We start from the raw sequence: 22,176 nt of genomic DNA, 5'->3' as shown, positions 1-22,176 counted from the left end.
AGAAAGGGAACATTGTGTGATGATCATTATAGCAAGGTTCACTACTGTATAATGAATCCATTACAAAAATGTTGTCCCCTGGAGTCAGATGGAATAGGAGATGGGGTTATTTTCCCAGCATGGACAGGATATTTATTTTTGTCAGTTATTTTGTTTCATATATTTTATGTGTGTTCATTTGGCCTGCTCAACAGGCCACTGTGCCAGGAGGACACCAGTCCCTACACCCCCCCCCCCCCCCCCATGCAAACTCATACAGACCTTCAATATTTTTACAACTCAAATGAACATATTGTATTCTGTATGTACAGTATGTTTGATCTGAAATGGCAGCACATCAGGACAAAGGCAGAACAGCGACTTCATGAATGCCACAATGGTGTACAGTATTTTGTTTGTATAAGTTGTTTGCTTGTTGGGTCAGGATTCAGGGATTACCAACACTTGGTTGTTACATTAAGTCCATTATGGAGTTCACAAGGGCTCATGCTCCAATAACCATGGACAGTGCTATTGCCAGTAGAAATGTCCTTTTTCTCATTGGTGTAGAACAAAGAATATGAGCGTGCACCTGCCACCTCCACACTGCATTGCTGACAGGTTTTGTATGGAATAAAGTGAATATTTAATTTCAATACAACACAGCACAGAATAATTCAGTGTGCCTCAGAGGGCCTTGAGGCAAAAGGAGAGGACTTATAGAAATCCAATCGCTTGTGTAGCAGTGCAAAGCAGGAATGCTGCTCTCTTTAAAAAGTGCCAATTAAGAAAAACACGTAAGGAATGCAGGAGGCCAGCCAATCACTCCTGGGAATCACAGCACTGAACCAGAAGATATAATGTATGCTTTAATGTAACGCATTGACAACATACATGCTGTGGAAAATATCTGTTGGGCACGCAAACTGTTTGTCAGAAGGATGTATTTTCCACCAAATATTTCTCAAAAGACTAAAATTTATATTGTTTATAATAATGGCAATAAACAGCAATATAAAGATAATAATAATCACAGTAGCTCAAAGATTGGATCTCATGTGTGCCCCTGATGCAGTGGAGCATACTCACACAGACGAGAGAGAGAGAGGCAAATGAATCAATATTATGTTCAACTACAACCTTTACAACTGTACTTTGTATTGATTTCGCAGGTAATAATTAATGTTTCTGTAGTTTTTTTTTTTTTTTAATTCTATAACTAGCACATTCTGAAATTAGACCGAAACACAACTTGCACAGTAAATAAGAGTTAAGAGTAACGAGTCCCCAGTGCAGTATCCTATGCTGTTTCAAACCTCCTGTTCACATAAAAAATTACTCTGACAAGCATTTTTCAACAGTCCTGAACTGATAAAGAAATCTCAAGAGCCTTTCTCGTGTTCCACCTGACAGCTGCAGCAGCCCATATAAATTACTTGCTGTTCTGGGCTTTGTAATTTATTGTAGAATCAACAGAAGCGCATTTTACTTATTTATTTATCTAGCCTGGTGCTTGGTCATTTCAACAGGAAACGTTTCAGATAGGAGGAAGAGAGCGACTCTGATCAAATGAAGTTCAGCGCTGAATAAATTATTACGTATATACGTAGTTGCCAGACTCTCGTCATGCAGTAGGGCTCCACAGTTCAGAACTGATATTTAAAACGGCAGCGGATCAGTTAAGCAACTCAGTAACACAACTCCTTGTATTTTTTTTTAAATTTATTGTTCCTTAATGATGACGACTTTTGATTTCTCCGATGTGGAGGCTTTTTTGGATTGTCACCCGGACCTTTTCGAAGAATACCTTATTCGCAAAGGAAAATACGATACTGTCAGCAGGTGGTTGAAGGAGCACCAGCCGCCCAAGGTGCCGCTGGTGGAGGATAAGCGCAGCGCCGCTAGAGATCCCTTCTGGCCCACAAATCCTGACGGGCTCCAGCGGCGTTCCTCACATATGGAACTCAGACGGAACTTCGCCCGTTCCAAAGCAATGACAGCGCACCGAACCTACGATGAACACGTAAGCCTCAGCGCTCACGAGTCCCAGTCCAGCATGCGCCGCCGCGCGCTTCTACGGAAAGCCAGCTCCTTACCCCCGACTACCGCGCACATTCTGAGCGCCTTGCTTGAATCCAGAGTGAATGTGCCACAGTACGCATCCAGCGCTATAGATTACAAATACAGACTTAAGGAGTCTAATGAACGGGAATTCTTCCTAGAGTTGGTGAAAGATATCTCCAACGAACTGGACATGACTAACCTCAGTTATAAGATCCTGATAAACGTATGTATCATGCTGGACGCTGACAGGTGCTCACTTTTTCTTGTCGAGGGACCCTCTCATAAGAGAACGCTGGTGTCCAAGTTTTTTGATGTGCACTCGGGAACAACGGTGCGGCCCTCCTCCAGCACCCTGAACTCTAACGAAGTGCAGGTACCTTGGGGGAAAGGTATAATCGGATATGTGGCCGAACATGGTGAGACTGTCAACGTCCCTAACGCATACGAGGTACAGTTTCTCCATACGTTGCAACCGAACCTTACTTTGTTAATGTTGTAGCACAGCTTTTAAAATATTGTATGCTCAACACAAACACTAAAGCACTACAATTTGTAACACTATCATTTCTAACGATAGTCATATGCACTTTATTTAGAAATATGTACATCAAGCAGGATGCAGTATGAGCAAAATATCTTGTCAAATTATCATGACAACCAATAACTGTGAAACCTGTTGATACATCAGAGTGTAAATGAATTGGTTAACATGATAACACGCTTGTATCTCTGACGACTCCTGAAGTGTTTATTAGCATCACAGCAAATTTAGTAGATTTTTGCACAAAAATGTTTTTAATCTGGCCAGAGATCGTAATCGGAATGAAATCACATTCCTTATTGGCTCTGTATCATATCCAATCACTTCTGAAACTGTGGATATAAAGTTCAGTTGTCGGACACTGGTATCAGAGAACCACAATAGCATAATGTTTTTGGTGAATTTAGCACTTAAATGAAAAGTCGCTAACTGGCCAAATAGGTTGCATACATTGGGCCTCATTTATCAACCTGAGCCTAACGAATCTGATTGTAAATCGTTCGTAAATGCACTTACGCAAACAGTGTGACGTTTATTAAAGTTGTCATATTGTCAGTTTGTTCGTAGTATCTGAACAGATTTCAGACATGCAGTAAACTGTTCGTATCATGTGCGTAAATTAACAAGCGCAAATCCGAATTAGCTGCGACCGCACACAAGCAAGCATCCATGTGTGCATGCATCCACGCACACACCCTCACACAATCACGTGACCTCTTCTTTGGTTCACGACCAACCTTTCCAAAACTTGTGAATTCATTCGGGAGTTATGCGCCTTTTTGTGATAGGCCACGCCCATCGCCACACACTCTCGCACATACACGTGACCTCTTGATGACCTCTTGAACGTGATGTTACAACATTGAGGCATCACCACCAACAACTAATGAGTTTATTTTAAACGTTCAGTTAACATCCTGAGGGAGTCTAAATCTAAATGTAGTGTAAAGAAGCACCTATAGTTATCAGAAGGTGGTTGATGACTTAGCAGCCCAAAATAGGTTGGATAATTCATTCAAGTACTAAAAATCTAGAGAAAGGAAGGGGTGTGTTCCATTACTTTTCCCTCCTCATCTCTTTTCCTCCACTCCCCCACTAGCCTCATTACATACATTACATTACATTTATTTAGCAGACTCCTGGAAGTATGTGGAGGAAAGGAGGGGAGGAGAGGAGCGGAGGAAATGAGAGAATGAGGAGGCATGAAGACAAATGGGACAGTTTCTTCATCATCAGAGGTGACGGGGACTATTGATGAAATAGCCTTATTGTTATATTATTATATTATATTATATTTTGCAGAGTGCACAGATAGTCCCATACCCAATGACATATCTTACATCTTACAGCGCTAATTTCATTTCCAAAAGAAAGTGGACACCCCTTGTAATCAGGCATACAATCATGCAATCTCCATTGACAAGCATTGGCAGTAGAATGGGACGTACTCAACAGCTCAGAGACTTTGAACATAGCATTGTCATAGGATGCCACCTTTCCAACAAGTCAGTTCATCAAATTTCTGCCCTGCTTGTGCTGCCCCAGTCAACTGTAAGTGCTGTTATTGAGAAGTGGGAACATATAGGAGCAACAACAGCTCAGCCACAAAGCAGTAGTTCACACAAGCTCACAGAACGGGACCCTTGAGTGCACGTAAAAATCATCTGTCCTCGGTTGCAACACAGGGTTACAAACTACCTCTTAATCCATAAAGAAATGGTCTGATTTTGGTGGCCTGCACAGAGCCCTGACCTCTACCCAATCAAACACCTCTGGGATGAATTGGAAGGCCCACCTTGAGCCAGGCCTTACGCTCAACATCAGTGCACAACCTCACTAGCTCTAGTGGCTGAATGGAAGCAAATCCCCACAGCCATTTTCCAAAATCTACTGGAAAGCCTTCCCAAATGAGTGGAGGCTGTTATATTGAGAGGGATGTTTAGATAGTCACTATTTGAAGTATTTATGTGTATGAGTTAGAACAGTGCAGAACAACAGTTGTTTCTCTTTTCCTTTGACCCATTTTAGTACATATCATATATTATAGTGTCACTGTTCTCATATTCTACTTTAATTCATTATTTCATAGGAGAAATATACATGCCTGCAGTTCACAACTAGTATTTCTGTATCGTCACTTTGAGCTGCTTATTCCTAATTGTGAGCTTTATTTGAAAGCTGTAATCAAGCAAAAGAATATAATTTATTGGAACATATTTAAAAGCTTGAACTGCATTTAGTGAAATAGATTTTTAATTTTGTATTATTTTGATTTGAAGTTTTGAAAAATGAGAGTTACACTTCAGCATTTAAAATGTAATTGTTTAACACCATATGAAAATGCAACAGCTGTCTCTGTGATTAAAATGTTAACTTATTTAGTCTCTATGGACATTGCTTCAAATACATTTTATACACTCAAATACTTATTATATTATATATTATATATTATATATATTAGTTAATGTCCCCATTTCTGTTCTAGGTTTGTAATTTTGTTAATCTGCAGTAATACATTAAAATATTTTTTGTTCAAAACTCTCATCTTTGTTAAAAGAATAAAAACAATGATTTAGTCTAATTAATCAAAGCCCTGCAGAAAACAGACAGTCCAATTATTTCAATTGGGTGTGGAAACCCACGTTTCCCCGAACATCTACCTTTAGCTTTATTTCCCATGGAGCTGTAGTGGAGATGTTAACTCACTGGAGATGTTGCCATTGCTCCAGTTGCTTGCATATTACAGTCCCACATCATTATAACACCGCTACTGGCACCACTCATGGCTCAAGCACCCCGTGAATATGGACTGAGGTCTGTTAGTGGAATGAACCTGAGTAGGTTTCAGGGTCTGGCAGTGTGGTTTGTGAGAAGAAGAAAATGTGTACGCTGCTGAAGCCTGGAGCTTGGCTTTCCTGTTTTTCTCCCATGGTGAGATCTTGCCCTTGGACAGGGACTGTAACAATAACTGGTTTTTGGATAGGGGTTGTATAGACACAACAGAGTAGGAACAAGAAAATGCAAGCACCCTTTTCATTGGCTTGCTCGGTCTCTGTATTCTTGCTCTGCATATTGTTCATGCCTGCATGCCCCTGCTTTTGTAACTCATTCGCACCCTTGGGGCGATGGTTTTCCTGGCATTGAGAGAGGTACGTTTAAATAGGTCCTGGTAGAGTTGTTTCAGAAAAGATTTCAAATGCATTTATTTTCTGCTGAGGTTGCAGAGTACTGTACCCGTCACTCAACATTTCTGGGCCTTCATCTTGCTGTCTTTACAGTTTGATTCTATCATCTCAGTTGTGTGAAATCTGCCGCTCGCTGATGGTCAGAGGAAGGCCTCGTGTTCATCCTGACGTGTTGAGCTGTGAGCCGACGTGCTCTCACTCAGTCACTGGGCTCTTACGATCCAATTAAAATTCCATTTCTGTTTTCAATAGAACGCTGTGTTGTGTTCCTACCGCTCAGACTGCTAGTGCATGGTATTTGCATCGGTTTTCCGTTTTTATTTTTATGAAATCTGCATTCCCCTGTAGGATCATCGCTTCAGTGATGAGATCGACAAGCTGACCGGGTATAAGACCCAGTCCATTCTGTGCATGACCATCTGCAACAGCGATGGTGATGTTATTGGAGTGGTGCAGGCCATCAACAAAAACCCCAGCGGGGCGCCTTTCACCGAGGACGATGAGAAGGTGAGCCCCTTCCCCTTCCATCTTTACAGCTAGATATTCACCACATTTCATTTATTTATCTAACATAGACTTACTAGTTCTTTTCTGCGAGATACATTAAGATACATGCATGCTAAAGGAGCAACAAGTACAAAAACAACATGCATCAGCTATGAAAAATTATGTGGAAAATAAACTCATATAACTAACTAAACCAAAACTGGTGTTAGTCACTATTTTGGTTATGTTGTATTTTTAGTCTGAGATGAAAGAAAGGAGGTGGGTCTGTAGTTCTGGTTCCTAGATTTCAATTTACAAGGTGTTATTTTTTTTCTACTGGGACCAGGAAGCACATTGTTTATTGCTTACTTTAGTGAAACTGAACTGATCCATTTTAGTCGGGTTCACAGTACCTGAATTGTGTCATGATAATTGTTATAAAAATGTAATGTTCAAATATTTGAATACTTCAAATTTATATATTTTAATGTATATTATATATTTTATGTGTGAAAATAGCATATTGTCACAAAGGAATGTACATCATAGGTTTTAGAGCCCATCACCATAGTGTAGCTAATAATATTTTTTTAAAGAATATGTTTGTGGATATTTATAGCAATAGAATAAAGTGTAGTTAGAGATGGGAAGGAAAACTTGAAGTAATGCTTTCCCAAAGGTGGCCACCAGGGGGCATACTCAGGTCAAGCATGGGTAAAAATCCGCAGTGAGCATTTGTGGAGCAACTGGGGGTGGATGTTATGCTCTCTGCTGGTGATTTCACAACCAGTGATCCACCCTGCCGATGCAATGTAAGCTTATTGTAAGCTTTTTCAATAAAAGGCAAAAAATATATCATGCCATTTACCATTAATAGCACCACACTTACTTGGTGCGGACAGGCATGCACAAACACACATGTGTTATTGAGCAAATAACAACAGCCTCAGTGCTATGTGCTATGAATTTGTATTGACTTGAAATTCCACTATGTTGCACTATGTTGCAGTGAATTTTATTGGTATCAATGTGCATCATGATTTCACTTGTGAATTGAAATACTGGCCTGTTTCTCACGTACTGTAGTACAGCCAGTTCTGATAAGATTCCAAGCCTACTGCTCACATAATAACGACAGAGAGCCTGTTTATAAATCCATTCTTGTTTCTCACATGTAGTGAGGTGAGAAAGTGGTGAGAAGGCTCATTTGGCCTGCTATCTGCCATGTCATGCAAGCGCCATGTACGGTATCATTCAAATTATTGTAATTTTTTTAGTACACCCATCTGTAAACTGTTGGCAAGCATATGCAGTTACATTTACTGCTGCCTTTTTATTTATAATGAACTAGAGTATGCTGTGATTAATACACCAGTCAGGCTGTCTTGTTCGAAGACGCTGTGATTAAAATGCCAGTCAGTCTGTTACCTGATCAATACTTAATTAAGCAAAACTTATCCAGGTGTGATGAAAGCAGTCAGCATGAGAGGGAATGCTTGCTAATTGCATAATTAATGAAGAAGTAACTGACTTTATTAATGACAAATGAGTTAAACAGGCAAAGAGCAAATATACCTATGAAAAAGGAACGTGGTTAGATAAGATCTGAATGGGCCAATTCAAATTCATTCATCAAATCTGCCAATTCATATTGAACCGAATGTCCTGCTTACATAATGGACGTAATATAGCTCATCAGATGCAACAGGGCAGTAAATTAACCAATTATTACAACATTTTTATAACAACATTTTTATAAGAGCCTGTTGTTAAAGTAATATTTGCATTATTCAAATATAAACGGTGACCATTCATTGAAGTTTTCATCCATGGCTTTATGTGGCGATACTCGCAGACTTAAACTATGAAGCGTTGTATTATTAATAGTGTTGTATTTGCACTGACATGGAACACAGGAACACTATGAGGAGAGAAAACAGAGAATACCTATTTTATATCCAGCACTTGTCTGTATATATTTTCGTGTTTATCATGGAACTCCACACAAGCTGTACAGTTGTGTTGGATCCTGGCTGATGCCTGCTTCTCCCTCCCAAGGTACTGCAGATGTATTTGCCATTCTGCGGAATATCGATCTCCAATGCCAAGCTGTTCTCCGAGTCCCGCAAGGAGTATGAGAGGAGCCGGGTAAGGAGAAGCTCCGTGCCCACAAAAGCATGCTCCTGCTTACCTTGATACAGACTCCTCTGTGTGTGTGTGTGTGCGCGCGCGCGTGTGTGTGTGCGCGCGCGCGTGTGTGTGTGCGCGCGCACGCGCGTGTGTGTGCGCGCGCGCGCGTGTGTGTGTGCACGCGAGTGTGTGTGTGTGTGCGCGCGCGTGTGTGTGCGCGCGCGCGCGTGTGTGTGTGCGCGTGCGTGTGTGTGTGTGCATACGTGCATGCATGTGTGAGTGTTTATGTATGTGTGGGTGTTACAGGGCCGCAGCACTGGGCAGAGGTGTTGATGTTCTCTGCTCTGTTGCCCCAGGCTCTGCTGGAAGTGGTGAACGACCTGTTCGAGGAGCAGACTGACCTGGAGAAGATCGTGCGGAAGATCATGCAGCGCGCGCTGACCTTGCTGCAGTGCGAGCGCTGCTCTGTGCTGCTGCTGGAGGACATACACTCACCTGTGAGATACCGTCATCTCCCACCATCCCACGTGCTCCTCGTCCTCACCCTCACCCTGCCCCTCCTGCCCACTTTCTCCAGCCTCCCACATGTCTTCTGCCTACCCTCACTTCCCACCTCCAGTTCTCTGCCAGCCTCCTCTTCCTCATTGCCTGGCCTGTGTCTTACCTATAGGTGGTGAAGTTCTCCAAGACTTTTGAGCTGATGTCTCCTCTGTGCAGTGCTGACCATGACATCAGGTGCGATATTCAGCAGCCGTGTCCTACTGTAAATACTGTATTTAGACCAGGTATTGAAATCCTAATGTGTTGAAAACAGCTGTGCTGACTTTCATGTGTGTCTCTTTGACAAAGTCAGCATGGAGAAGCTATCCTGTTCTGATTGGCTGATCAATAACAGCATTGCAGAGCTAGTTGCATCCACGGGTCTGCCTGTTAACATCAGTGATGTGTGTCAGGACCCACGATTTGATGCTGAGGTGCGTACTGCTCACACATATTCACACAAAACTGTCTGATGATGTGTCTTTTCTTACACATGCTCTCCACATACACACACATACACACACAAACACACATACATACACACACACACTCAGCTTGCTAACACAGTGCTCTCTCCTCCAGGCAGATCAGGCTTCCGGGTTTCATATCCGGTCAGTTTTGTGCGTGCCCATTTGGAACCGAACCCATCAAATCATTGGTGAGTCCCTCCCCAACTATGTCAGTGCAGCTTTAACTCTGCCAGTGCTCCAGATAAAGTCTAGTTTAAAACCACGTGCTTCATGTCCGGTTCATTGTGATCGTATCTTCCTCTTATCTGTCTCCAAAAGGGGTGAATCCCGGTTTCTCAGGTCTTCCCCTTTACCTTACTGGGGTTCCTCACTCGTTCATGTGTGAATGAGCTGAACCTTTGTCACAAGGCCTAAAAGACATGTCTTCCCACAGGGGTGGCCCAGATCCTGAATCGGCTTGACAGGAAGACATTTAATGATGCAGATCAGAGGTTGTTTGAGGTGAGCTTGATTTTCCCATCTGGATTTCCTTTTTATTTTTCAAAAGGAAAGATTACAAATGCTGAATTACAGCTTATTTTGTTTTGCCAGCTAATCTTTCAGCTGTTTAAGTGGACACTTTTAAAGTTGCTCGAGAAAAGAGCATCCTAGCCAAGCTTGCCCCAACCCTACACTCACTCTCTCTAGAGTTTCTGGAAAAGATAGTTACAGTATGGGTCTCCCCTGACACATGGAAAGTGAAACTGATAGTGTTGAAAAAATCTATGTTTCTGTTAGGCAGTACAAAAAAGTATTTTTCATATGCTTTCATATGGGGTTTCATATGCATTTTAAAAGGTTACATTAACATAACATAAAATAACATAAGAATTCACAATTTTTCTGCCACTAAAGTGGACCCAGCTTGGTTTACCTACAAAAAAAGATATTATCTAGTACCATTTTATTTCAGAATTTCTACAACACTACACATGGACACATGGGCAATTGTGTCTGAGAAGAAATGTGTTATTTACTAACTGTACAGTTCACGATAAAGGATAATATTACCAATTTGAGGTGACATTGCATTTACATTTTCATTGCTTTAACTCATATTTGGCTAATAATTTTGGAGAATTGTAGTCACAAATGAATTAAGTGGTATCAGAGCTATGAATTATTGCCTTAGTGTACTAGACAGAATTAGAATTGGCTCAAATGTATCTGTTAATTCCATAGAAATTTCCTTTATGAGTTAAATTACTATGAAATAACTTTTTTGGTAACCAACTACATAGATTTAACTGAGATTGCTGAGGAAAGGGGTAAAAACATTGTTTTGGTAATTGCTGGGAGCATGGTGTGAGGCTTGCAGGTTTGAATCCTTGTGGGACATGCTCCTGTGCCCTTGCTCAAGGCATTTAACCAGAGATACTTTAGCACATATTATGTGATTCCATTGTATGCCAGCAATATGAATAAGCTTTACATTATAAGAAGGACTGAAAAACAAGTAAGCATATCGTATTCAGGTTTGCCTCTGTTTTCCTCAAGGCTTTTGTGATTTTCTGTGGGCTGGGAATAAACAACACAATGATGTACAACCAGGTGAAGAAGACCTGGGCAAAGCAGTCTGTGGCTCTGGATGTGAGTTCTCCCTCTATTACACACTGAAGATATCCATCACTCACTTCTGATTTTTCATATTAACTTACACCGAACGAAAGAAACAATGCCTCGCCACATGCATATTTAAATCTGATTTCAGTTATTCATGGCAAGCATTCCAGCTCATATTGAATGAGAAATGAGCCTTTATTCAGGGTTATGCACTGCACGGTGCCCCTGCTGTGGTCTGCCCTTCTTTAGCAGGAGATGTGCATGGAGGAAAGGAATGTCTCTGCAGCCCACACAGAAATGTTTGTCGTAGTTTGAGGAGTTTGTGTTCGTTGTTCAGCATCTGTTTTCTCATGGTGTAGATGCTGTCCTATCACGCCACATGTTCCAAGGTGGAGGTGGACCGACTGAAGGTATATGATGAAAAGACTGCGGTCTCCTGAGGTTGCCTGTTTTCATGTGACACCAGTTATCGTATGCTAATCCAAATAAGTATGTACTGTACCTCCGTGTGTATGTGTGTGTGTGTGTGTGTGTGTGAATGCATGCGTGTGTGTATGTGTGCGTGCAGTGTGTGTGTGTGGGTGTGTGCGCGTGCTTGTGTATCGTGTGCGTGTATGTGTGCATGTGTGTGATGGATTGGTGTTTTACAGGTAATATACTTTATGTTTTGAGGAATGCAGTCAGGGTGTTGTGGGTGATTTTTCTGAGTGTTGGTTGGTGTGGCCTGCATGCGTGGGCTGTGTGTCTGTGTGGAGGTTATTAAAGAAAAGGGAGTCTCTTTCTCTCACTCCCACTCCCAGATGTAGTGTACATAATAAATTATACAACACAAACCATCACAAGCGCATGAGAGGCCTTGATAAAGGTATTAAAGTTTAATGCATTCAGCCAAATTGAATATGTTGAAAAAATCTTGGCCAGCGCTCTCCATGTCATCTTTTTGATGACAGCTGAGATTCAATGTATGATAACATTTATAAAACCCACACTATATCAATGAAAGGATAGTTATGATAGCTAACAGCGAACAGCTAGAATATAAATATTTGAAAACATCTGTCATGGCTCTCAAGGTCATTCTCTTCAGCACGCAGATGTGATCTCGGTGCACTGCGGGTAACAGTAATTGTTTCTGATTATGTGTTGACGGGATGTTAATCTGGGTATTATGTTGTGTTGGGCAGAATGTGGGATGTGCTATTGCTTATGGTGTTCATCAGATTTTTCTTCCTCCAGGCTGCCAAGATCCCTCTGAGCAGCGAGCTGGGTATAGACGAGTTTCACTTCAACGACTTCTCCCTTGACAATGACGCCATGATCACCGCCTCCCTGCGGATGTTCTTGGACCTGGGAGTGGTCCAGAAGTTTAAAATCGACTATGAGGTGAGGTAATAACTTGGCAGGCCTGAGGTCCCTACTGACCTGGACTATAAACAGACTATGGAATTTGCCCCCTTCCTGATTTCCTCTGTTATTGCATATTTGATGCACGGAATGGTTTCAGATCTTTAGGCAAAATGTAATACTACACAAAGGAAAGCACAAAAGGGGCAATTACTTTTTCACATGGGTGATATGGGTGTTTGAAAACATTTTTCATTAAATGAAATTTTTTTAAAATGTGTTTTGTGTTTACTCAAGTTCTCTTTGTCTAATACTGCATTTTGTCTAAAGATCTGAAACCATTTAGTGTGTGGCAAATATGCAATAATAAAGGAAATCAGGGGGCAAATATGTTTTCATTTCACTGTAAATAATTGCAATTGTTTGTTCACCTCAAAATCTTGTGACAATGAGGTTGATGTGCTCATTTGATCTCAAGGAATAGCCTAGAGCAGATATGACTAAAGACTCATAAATTCACCAATTACATAATGTTATTTGACATTACATCATCCAGGTTCTATGTCGCTGGCTCTTGACCGTCAGAAAGAATTACCGCACTGTTGCCTACCACAACTGGCGGCACGCCTTCAATGTGTCCCAGTGCATGTTTGCCATGATCAAGGTGAGTCTGTCTGCTTATTGTGGGATAAAGACCATTGGATCTGTATCTGATACAATTCACATTGTATCTGTTTCTGAAATCTAATGGAGACTAAGTATGTTTCTCTGCTGTTAGGTGAGGTTTTCTTGAGACACTACAGTCTTGGGTGGAGTAGCAGTATCTAAGATACCTTTAGTTTGAAGTTTATAACCAGAACACTGCAGATTTGATTCATTTGGTTGTCACTGCCATTGTGTCCTTGAGCAAGGAACTTAAACATGAAAAACTTCCGTAAGCCTCTGGCTGTATACATAGGGCATATCGTGTGTGAAATCTAAACAGTGTATGTACAGTAAACCAAGTAAACTAGTCATTTACTGTAATGGTGATGCTGTCAGAGAGCAATTGCTACCATGGAGGTATAATAATGTTGTCTGCCTCTGTAGACTGCTGAGTTCCAGGATGTCCTATCAGACTCAGAGACTTTGGCACTGATGGTGGGGTGTCTTTGCCATGACCTGGATCATCGTGGCACTAACAACGCCTTCCAGGCTAAGTGTGTGACCAAAAAACTTCCACAATTAAGAATAAAGATACAACTTGAGAAGGACTTGAGATGAAGACTATGTGTGCTAATGCTGGTCTGCCTCTGCCCTTGCGTTGCCTCCTACAGGTCTGGGTCAGCCCTGGCACAACTGTATGGGACCTCTGCCACCCTGGAGCACCACCACTTTAATCATGCGGTCATGATACTGCAGAGTGAGGTGACCATGGGAACCAACCAAGCAGCTCTCTCATCCATCACTGGCATGTCACCCGGCAACTGCTAGTCAGCTGGCAACCACCTGCCACTCATCCTTCATCTACCTCTGGTCTGGCGATCATCTGACCTTTACCCACACCATCGTGTTCTGGGCTGTCGTTGGTATTTAAATCATTAAATCATTAAATCATTCACCATTGTCTTTTGGTATGATATGCTTGGTTCCGGTTATCAAGCACTTTCATTTTGCCTCTTGTTTTGCTGTGCCATTGTCCTCTGTATATGTTCTTGAGAAAATGAGGCCAAACCATGAGCTTGCAGCACATTAGCAGCATTGCAAACAGAAGCAGGTGAGATGGTTAACTATGTAGGCGTTTAATTAAGAAACGTATTTATCAGCAATCTGATGTCAGAGTCGTGAAGACCCTTGTCGTCATTGCTGTGGTCCCTATTGATTTCCTGTGGTAACAAAGGGAGATGGCATGCCCAGCCATCCCAGACTGATACTGTTAATGAGGTCCTCCAGATTGATGTGCATTGATTTTCAACCAACAGAGCAAAGCAGTGGAAGACCTCTCTTAAGTGTTTATTAAACCCTAAATGACTTGAGTTAATCAGTGACCAAGAGGAGGTAATTGGATTCTTTGGTCCAACAGCAACAAAACAATAAGATGCATTTTTTTTTAACATTCTGTCCTGGAAATTCCAGAAATGTTGTTCATTCGTTTTACAGGGTCATAACATTTTCGCCAACCTCTGCTCAAAGGAGTACAGCAACATGATGCAGCTCCTGAAGCAGGCCATTCTGTCCACTGATCTCACCCTGTATTTTCAGTGAGTATACGCTCCTCTTGCACCGCTGATGCCTGTTCTGTGTTCTGTGAGCTGCTGTTGGGCACTTAAAGAAATGCTGATCCTCCAACCAGAGGGTTGCATCTTTTATTCCTTGGGGGCCTCCAGTTATACCCTTGAGCAAGGCACATCACCCGAATTGGATCAGTGATTATTCAGATTTACAAATGTAAAATACATTTTAAAAATGTTAATAATGTACGTATCAATAAGATTGTCTGCCAAGAAAATAACAAATGCATTGTATTTTAGTACTGAATTATCAGGGGGGTACCTTTGATCATAAAAATGTGCCTATTCAACATCAAGTTTAAAACACTCCTGGGGATATTTAACGATAAAATAGCAGGATGTGCTTGGTACAGTACATTTACTTAAACACTTTCTTTTTCAAATGTTTATTTTCTAAGGTTAACTTTACGGTACATTTATACATGCATATTTAATAATAACTGAGCAAACCACATTGGTATTTCAGAAAAAAACTTATGGAAGTTATGAATTTGAGCTGGAAGTTATGGAAGGATCCAATAAAGATGTATTCCTTAACAATAGTTTAAAAACACAGCATAGTTTAGTTACCTTTACAGCATTAGTCAGTCTGATGGTTCATTCACAGACATCTAAAAGGGATTTGATAGTTGGTAATCAAATCAGCAGTGAATCAGGTGCTTGATTCAAGGGACCATGAAAACAATGGAACTATGAAAGTGGGCCAATTCATGCCTCCAGCTTACCTTATGATATCTGGGAATATCATGCATTAAACATCCTATTGAAATATGAGTGTCCCCTCCCTTATCCTCATCCCAACCCTTAACCCAAAAATTCTCAACTTGTGCTCTAACAATACAGGAGAAGAACCAAGTTCTTTGAGTGTGTGCTCTCTGGAGAGTTTAGCTGGAAGGACGAGGAGCACAGGGAGGTACTCAGGTGTGTGCTTGCTTCTTGCTTCTGCCTAATTTGCTCATGCCCAGACCGGATCAGTGAATTTTTCAAAAGCTGTCATTTGGTGATGTAATGATGCCAAGAAAAGGGGATTTGAATGCAATTGGGTGGCTGGGTCAACAGTGCTGGTTCTGATGGGAGTTTTGGCCCAAACAGGTCCATGCTCATGACATCTTGCGACTTGGGAGCAGTGACACGACCCTGGGAAATCTCCAAACAGGTCACTCACCCCCTCGCGTTCTCTGTTCATGTCTTATCCACTTGTGTTTCCAGTTTCCACTGTTCTTTATGGCTCCTTGCGTTTGTCAATTGATTCATTTGAACATTTGCAGGTGGCAGAGTTGGTGACCAGTGAATTTTTCGAGCAGGGTGACAGGGAGAGATCCGAGCTGAAGCTGACCCCAGCAGTAAGTACCCATCTCAGAAGGTCAAGATGACATTCCTTGGCCACTATGAATCACAGCTTGGCTTAGATAGCTACTTTATACGTCACGATCTCTAAAAGCATTTTGACTTGGTGGGAAGGGTTGAGGGTCTCACTGACTTGGAACAATGGGATCAAATATTAATTTGGTCTGAGTCACCTCCAATCCAGGATCTGTGTTCAGTGTTTACTTCAGTACAGCACTTTTGCATTGACCCCGTGCTTCATAAACCTCACACCGTTAGCTGTTCTTTGGGTGACCTTGTCCTGCCTGAACTTCTCAGACCCTACTGTTACTGCTGTCATGACTAGGGTCTCCAGTTTGTCTCCCCTTGTTTTGTCACATTGTACTTCATTCCTCCACCAACTAGAGGTCACAGTAGCCTCTTTGTAAAGCCCCTTCTCAAACAATTATTTCATTTGCACCACCCGAAGAATATAAGGTGATAAAGTGATTTCCACTGATTAAGCACAGATGATGATTGACAGCAATGTGTACAAGCGACACTCGCATGCTACATTCATGATGATTACTTAATACCGTGGACATGCTGCAGTATTTGAAAATGTTGTACAGGAGAATGATGGGTTTTGTTAGAAGCAATGGAAAATGCCCACATTAAAAAGGAGAGCAGTTATATAACATTTAACTTGCACAAGTAGTTACAAATAAAAAATTAATAACGACTCCTTTAATTGATAAAGTTCTGAGTAACAATGAAAGCCAGCAGACCCTGTGGCTCTCCAGGACCAAGAGTGAGGACCACTGGCTCAGACATGCTTTTTTGTACCATTTAAATTTCCATGTTCACTTTCCTTCCTGACTCTCCCTGTATTAGGTCAACTAATTGTTTTTATAAATGTCTCAGTTAGAAACTCGTTTGCACAATTAGTCACTTGACTGTGTTGTTGGAGTGCCTATGGGGACCCCCGGAGGATAACCATTGAAATACAAGTTCACATCCCTGCAGGTCACTTAGTGGAGACAAGCTGGTTGCCCTAGTCATGACATCTTCAGCTCTGAGGGGCTGATGTTTCTAGTCATGAATCACTAATTATCTCTTGCCTTCTTGTCTTCCTCCCTCCTTTGGTCTGACTGACCCTTATCCTACTAAGGAGCTTTGTACACACGGTGCTGTGTTGCTTGTTTTCAGAGTACTCTCTGTTTGCATAAGTCTGCTTTGCCTCGTCTGTGATGTGGCTGGCCTCTTCTTGAGCCTTGCATGGTTCTGATAACCCTGGCGCCATGAGGCAGGCGATACTCAGCCACACACGTGTGAAAGTTTCAGATCCTCTGTCACTGCTCTACACAGGATTGTCTCCTCCTGGAGCAACTTTTCTCAGGATTGTTAATGTCTGACACAATGCAACTAGGATTGCTTTCCAGCTGTGATTTATTCCCGTGTTATGCTTTGAATATGTTGAATCGTGACTTCTTGTATTTACTTAAAGGGTATAAAGACTTTTTTTTGCAAAAAAAGAAAGAATGTAGAATTTTCATGAAAGAACAAATGGAACATACAGTATATTACACAAGTGGTGGAGAGGCAAAGACAAAATGCTTTTAAGTCATATTGATGACTTGTATGTGTAAAAATACGTTCATATGTAAACGCCATAAACAATAAGTAATTTGACAAATATTGCAATTAAAAGTCATGAAAACTGACCGACGCTGACCGTTGTAAAAAGGCCTGCCATTCTTTGAATGTTCTTCTGGGGTCTTTTGTGGTTTCCTGGATGAGTCGCTGCACCCTTGGAGAGATTTTGGCAGGCCATGGTGGGTATTATGAATGTATTACAAGTTGTGTGTTATGAGGTGTTCTAAGACCTGGGGACAGAGCGTGTGTTTTCCTCATGGTTTAAGACTCATGACTGTTCTCACTGTACAGGCCATCTTTGACCGGAACCGAAAGGATGAGTTACCTGCCTTACAGCTGGAGTGGATTGATGGGATCTGTAAACCTCTTTACCAGGTATGGAAATCACCTTTCTAGAATTCTGTTCCTTAAACGAGCCAAATCTTAGCGCATACATCCAATGTGAAGTCACTTTGTCATCAAGACAGCTTGTGGCCACCGTGTTATAGAATCTACCAATTTCTGGAATTATGCAGGAGGAATGAGTCAGTCAACTCATGCAATGTTAGTGGAGAAAACACTGCCTCAGATCTTCCAGCATCTCCCATAAATGTCGGTCACTGTGACTCCTATAACATTTTAGAGCCACATGAGAAAGTCAATACAAAATACGAAGTTGTTGGACTCCATAAACAGTTAGACAGTGATAAGAGACAGTCTGTTACTAGATTGAACTGACTTTCATTTATATTTATATTTGAATCATTTATAGCCAGATTACAGAGCATTGCTGTAGTTGAGCTTAGACATTACAAAAGCATCCTCTAATGATAAGAAACGCCTGATTTAAACAATATTCCAGAAGCGAAAGAAAGCCACTCTGGAAAAGTTCTTAATATGTGTATCAAATGTGAGACCGTGGTCAATGGCAATACTAAACATTTAAATCTACATTACGTCTACATTTTCTATCTATTCAGTACATACAATATGTTTGTTTCCCAGGCACTTGTGAAGTTGAACAGGAAACTGCAGCCCATGTTGGATGGAATAAATGCAAATCGAATGAAATGGGAGGAGCTTTCATCATCCAATCAGCAGACACAGAAAATCCCAGACCACAATCAACTGGCTGGAGAATAAGAGTACAGAAGGGATGGACTAATTGCAGTCACGGAGTGACCCAGACTCAGATTATGTTCATTCTGCCACAGCCCTTAATTGTTTAATTTAACTAATTATTCTGACAGTTAACTCTAATGGAAAGATAACTGTAGAACCAATAATGCTGTGAACTGCTTTTTCCTTCTCTGAAACTGACACAGAGTTGATCAGGGTAGCCATGGAGTAGATACTAATGAGTGAGTATGCACAAAATTCTCTCAAGCTGTAGAGGTTGGTGAGATGAAAATTGCCGAGGTGGAAAACTTTGATTATTGGTCTCCACCTGTATTCAGCCATTTTCCTTGATTTTCAATACAGCGATTCATTTTAAAAAAGTAATATCAGATATAGTTAGAAAATATAATTTTCTATCCAACCAATTTTCAGCTCTCCAACCACCACTGCTCTCAAGATAGATAAATACAAAAAAAATGTACAGAAATGTATGTGATATCTGTACTGGGTACAAATCAATGCAGGATAATGACATGAAACTGAATTCCAAATTTAAACAGATTTGTTCTGCATGCTTGCATACTTTCAGTTGATTAAAATGCAGTATCACTGTGATTGATGTCAGTTATATATTGTCTTCGGAATGTAAACTGGCACAAAATATTGTTACTAAATTATGATTATGATTCATTAAATTGTTTATTGATATGCTCCAATTTGTTAATTGAGGAGTTTTACATACATGTGTGGTAAATCTGTGAATTAAGAAGTTTGGATTGCATGCACTACAGTCTTAGCATGTGATCAGTTTTCCAGGTGAATGCATTTTTGGTTTTAAGGGCTGCAGTTCGCTTAAATCTATTTTTTGTGATGTTTGTTATTTTTGTGCAGCTGCTACTGCATGTTAAAACTGTAAAACCAGCATACTGTACAGCCTTGAACTGATGAAATAACGCATTTCCTGCAAGTTTGTCCTGATTTTCATGCATGCATTATTTATGGACACCCTTGAGGAACATTAGATTTTCCAACTTGCCTACAAATGCAAACATTCTAAGAGAACATGCCTGGAATCATTCAGTTTCCATTGTGCCTCTGCACACACCTAAGAGAAGGAGCTGAATAACTCCAGGTATTCATGAAAGAACATCTGTGAGGTGTATCATATGAGGTACAGACGTGGAAGAAAATATCTGTGCTTATATTCCCTCAGGCAAAGTTTTGTAAGTACAGAACACTGGTAGTGTGCATAGGATGATTCTTATGTGATTTCTTATTAATCATAGGGCATTGCACTGGTGATTGATTTGTTATGCTGCATCAGGGTGGGATGCCTGTACAGTACATTTATCTTCTCTAGAGTACAAACTGATGCAGACGGCCACTGTACTGTGCTATCTAGAGGGGTTACAGAAGGCCTTTCAAGGGAAGACTCTGTTGCACTCTACATAACTTAATTTAAATAACACATTTGTGTTCTTGTTCTTCAGAGCATTCATTTACTGTAATATTCATTATATCATTTGTGGAATGCACTTCACTTCTGAATTATAGCTGAATGTAGATACTAAAACAGGTAAACCCCACTTAGAAGTTGGTACAGATACAGCATTGTTGGTGTGTTTACTGACCAAACTAGTCCCGGTTCTTATGACTGAAAGATACTTGTCAAATTGTTGACACCCCCCTGTACATATCAGGGTGGACTTGCTTTTTCCTGTCCAACAGTGCTGGACAGGAAACCCTAACTGAAAAAAAAAGAAACCAGGGAAACTTATGAAAACAGTGATCTGGAAGAGAAATAGTGATGGATAAAATAAATTTAATATTTTTATAATTTGTATCATAACTTGTCTTCATCTGTCAGATAAATATGAAACTATATTATTAAATTAACTAATGTATGTTCTATCAAGTTGGCTTAAAATACTTTTTGATTTGTTTGTTTGTTTTAATGTTTAAAAATGTATTTTTATCTTTCCTCAATTTCCCTTTGAAATGCTTAACTACGTTTCCTATGTACCAATGAATTAATATCAAGACGATCTAATTCACAAGGTGTTTCCTTTTGGATATTGTATTTACTGTCAGTTAATTTATGGTATTTGTGCATATATATTGTTTTCAGTTGAGTTCATTTCCGATTCAGACTGCAGATTGTAAAAGGCTTGGTTTGCAATCTATAAAAATGCATTTCTCTCCTTAGCAGTTTTGGTGTTTATGTATTGCTCATGAATTTTTGTTTGTACACCCCACATGCAGTTGTGTCATTTGAGGGGTGAAAAAGCTTGATCAGTTTTATCTGGGCTCAGTTGATGCTATTAGAAACTGGCCAGTCTCTTTGTTTTTGCCCAGTTGTGTCCTCTAAGCTTCAGAGGACCCTCTTGATTAACTACTGCTTTAGATCTGTAGTACCAAGATATTGGATTACAGGACGTAAATCATTTATGCCGAGTCAGGTGATAGCCTGACATCCCTGTGGACATGTTTTTAGAAGATTGTGACATTAGATTTTTATGTTTTAGTTACAAACTGAATAAATGCAATTAATTCCATTCGGGAAATAATGAACTACACAAGATGGATAGACTGGGAAATCTGAGAATAGTTTACAAATCATCAAAGGCTGCAATTCACTGATGCTAAATGTGCAGTTTTGGTGCGTCGGAGAGGACTGAGGTGTAAATGAGACTGATATCAGTCAATCTCTAAGTAGACTTCTGACATGATCAGGCCATATCAGGCCACTGGCATTGACAGTTATCCAGCACTGTGCCCAACATACCTTTATCTTACCTAAGCTTGCTGTACTCTGCAGAACCACTCCCATTTCTGCTATCTCTATTTTGCAGTGTATTGTTGTTGGGCTATACAGTCAGCGTCCTTCCACAGATGTTTGATTATAGAGACGTGCAACTGACTAGCACACCAGGTAGTTTACCATAATACCTGAGTACTCTGATATTTAACAGGAAAAAGGTTTTTGGTGTACAACATGTACAGTATAGCCCTTTCTCTAAAAATAACTTTGAAACAAGCAGTGGATTTTATTACCACATTATAATTGCTAGTGTCATCAAACTGAATTATTGAACTGGCATAGCTATCACCATAGACTTAACCATTTCAGGGAATACTATGCTTATCTCAGAGCCCAAGATATTCTGTATGAGAAATAAACCATATAAAAAATACATGCATAGATACTTCTCTCCTTCTCTTCTTTATCCCATAGCCAGGCTCTGTAATAAGTGTCTGATGTGGATTTTAATGAGGTTCTGAGGTGAACCAGCAGCCTGTATCTTTGTGCTGGTCTGACATAGAACCAGCATCGTTGCTCCAGTGAGCATGAGTCTTTCATCTATAATTCAGGGATGACTAGGCCTCTGGGTCTGGTCTCCCTTAGGGTTCGACATAAAGGAGAGGAGGGCAGAGTAAAGTATATTCTCTCTCTTTCTCTGTCTCTTTCTCTCTCTCACACACACACACACACATACACAAATATA

At 40.6% G+C, this 22,176-nt stretch overlaps 1 protein-coding gene across 2 annotated transcripts; it reads left to right on the top strand.

Annotated features, from left to right (window-relative positions):
* The first annotated feature begins 1,201 nt into the window (after positions 1-1,201).
* On the top strand, positions 1,202-19,386 carry pde11al (phosphodiesterase 11a, like). 2 transcript variants are annotated; one of them, XM_064348756.1, is made up of 20 exons: positions 1,205-2,491; positions 6,118-6,276; positions 8,314-8,403; positions 8,742-8,882; positions 9,056-9,120; positions 9,239-9,359; positions 9,508-9,583; positions 9,829-9,896; positions 10,932-11,024; positions 11,357-11,407; positions 12,234-12,380; positions 12,898-13,005; positions 13,431-13,540; positions 13,658-13,748; positions 14,481-14,581; positions 15,455-15,532; positions 15,704-15,767; positions 15,880-15,954; positions 17,864-17,947; positions 18,557-19,386. In XM_064348756.1, exons 1-20 carry the CDS (start codon positions 1,715-1,717, stop codon positions 18,692-18,694), a joined length of 2,637 nt encoding a protein of 878 aa, XP_064204826.1. In that variant the 5' UTR covers positions 1,205-1,714; the 3' UTR covers positions 18,695-19,386. The 2 variants fall into 2 exon arrangements, 1 of the variants encoding a protein (XP_064204826.1); XR_010332071.1 differs by lacking the exons at positions 15,455-15,532; positions 15,704-15,767; positions 15,880-15,954; positions 17,864-17,947; positions 18,557-19,386 and having other exon boundaries at positions 1,202-2,491; positions 13,658-13,909; positions 14,481-14,571.
* The last annotated feature ends 2,790 nt before the right edge of the window (positions 19,387-22,176 follow it).

The sequence above is a fragment of the Anguilla rostrata genome, chromosome 1 (genome assembly GCF_018555375.3).
Source record: "Anguilla rostrata isolate EN2019 chromosome 1, ASM1855537v3, whole genome shotgun sequence".
In the NCBI taxonomy this organism is placed as follows: Eukaryota; Metazoa; Chordata; class Actinopteri; order Anguilliformes; family Anguillidae; genus Anguilla; species Anguilla rostrata.
This window is presented reverse-complemented; position numbering and strand designations above follow the sequence as displayed.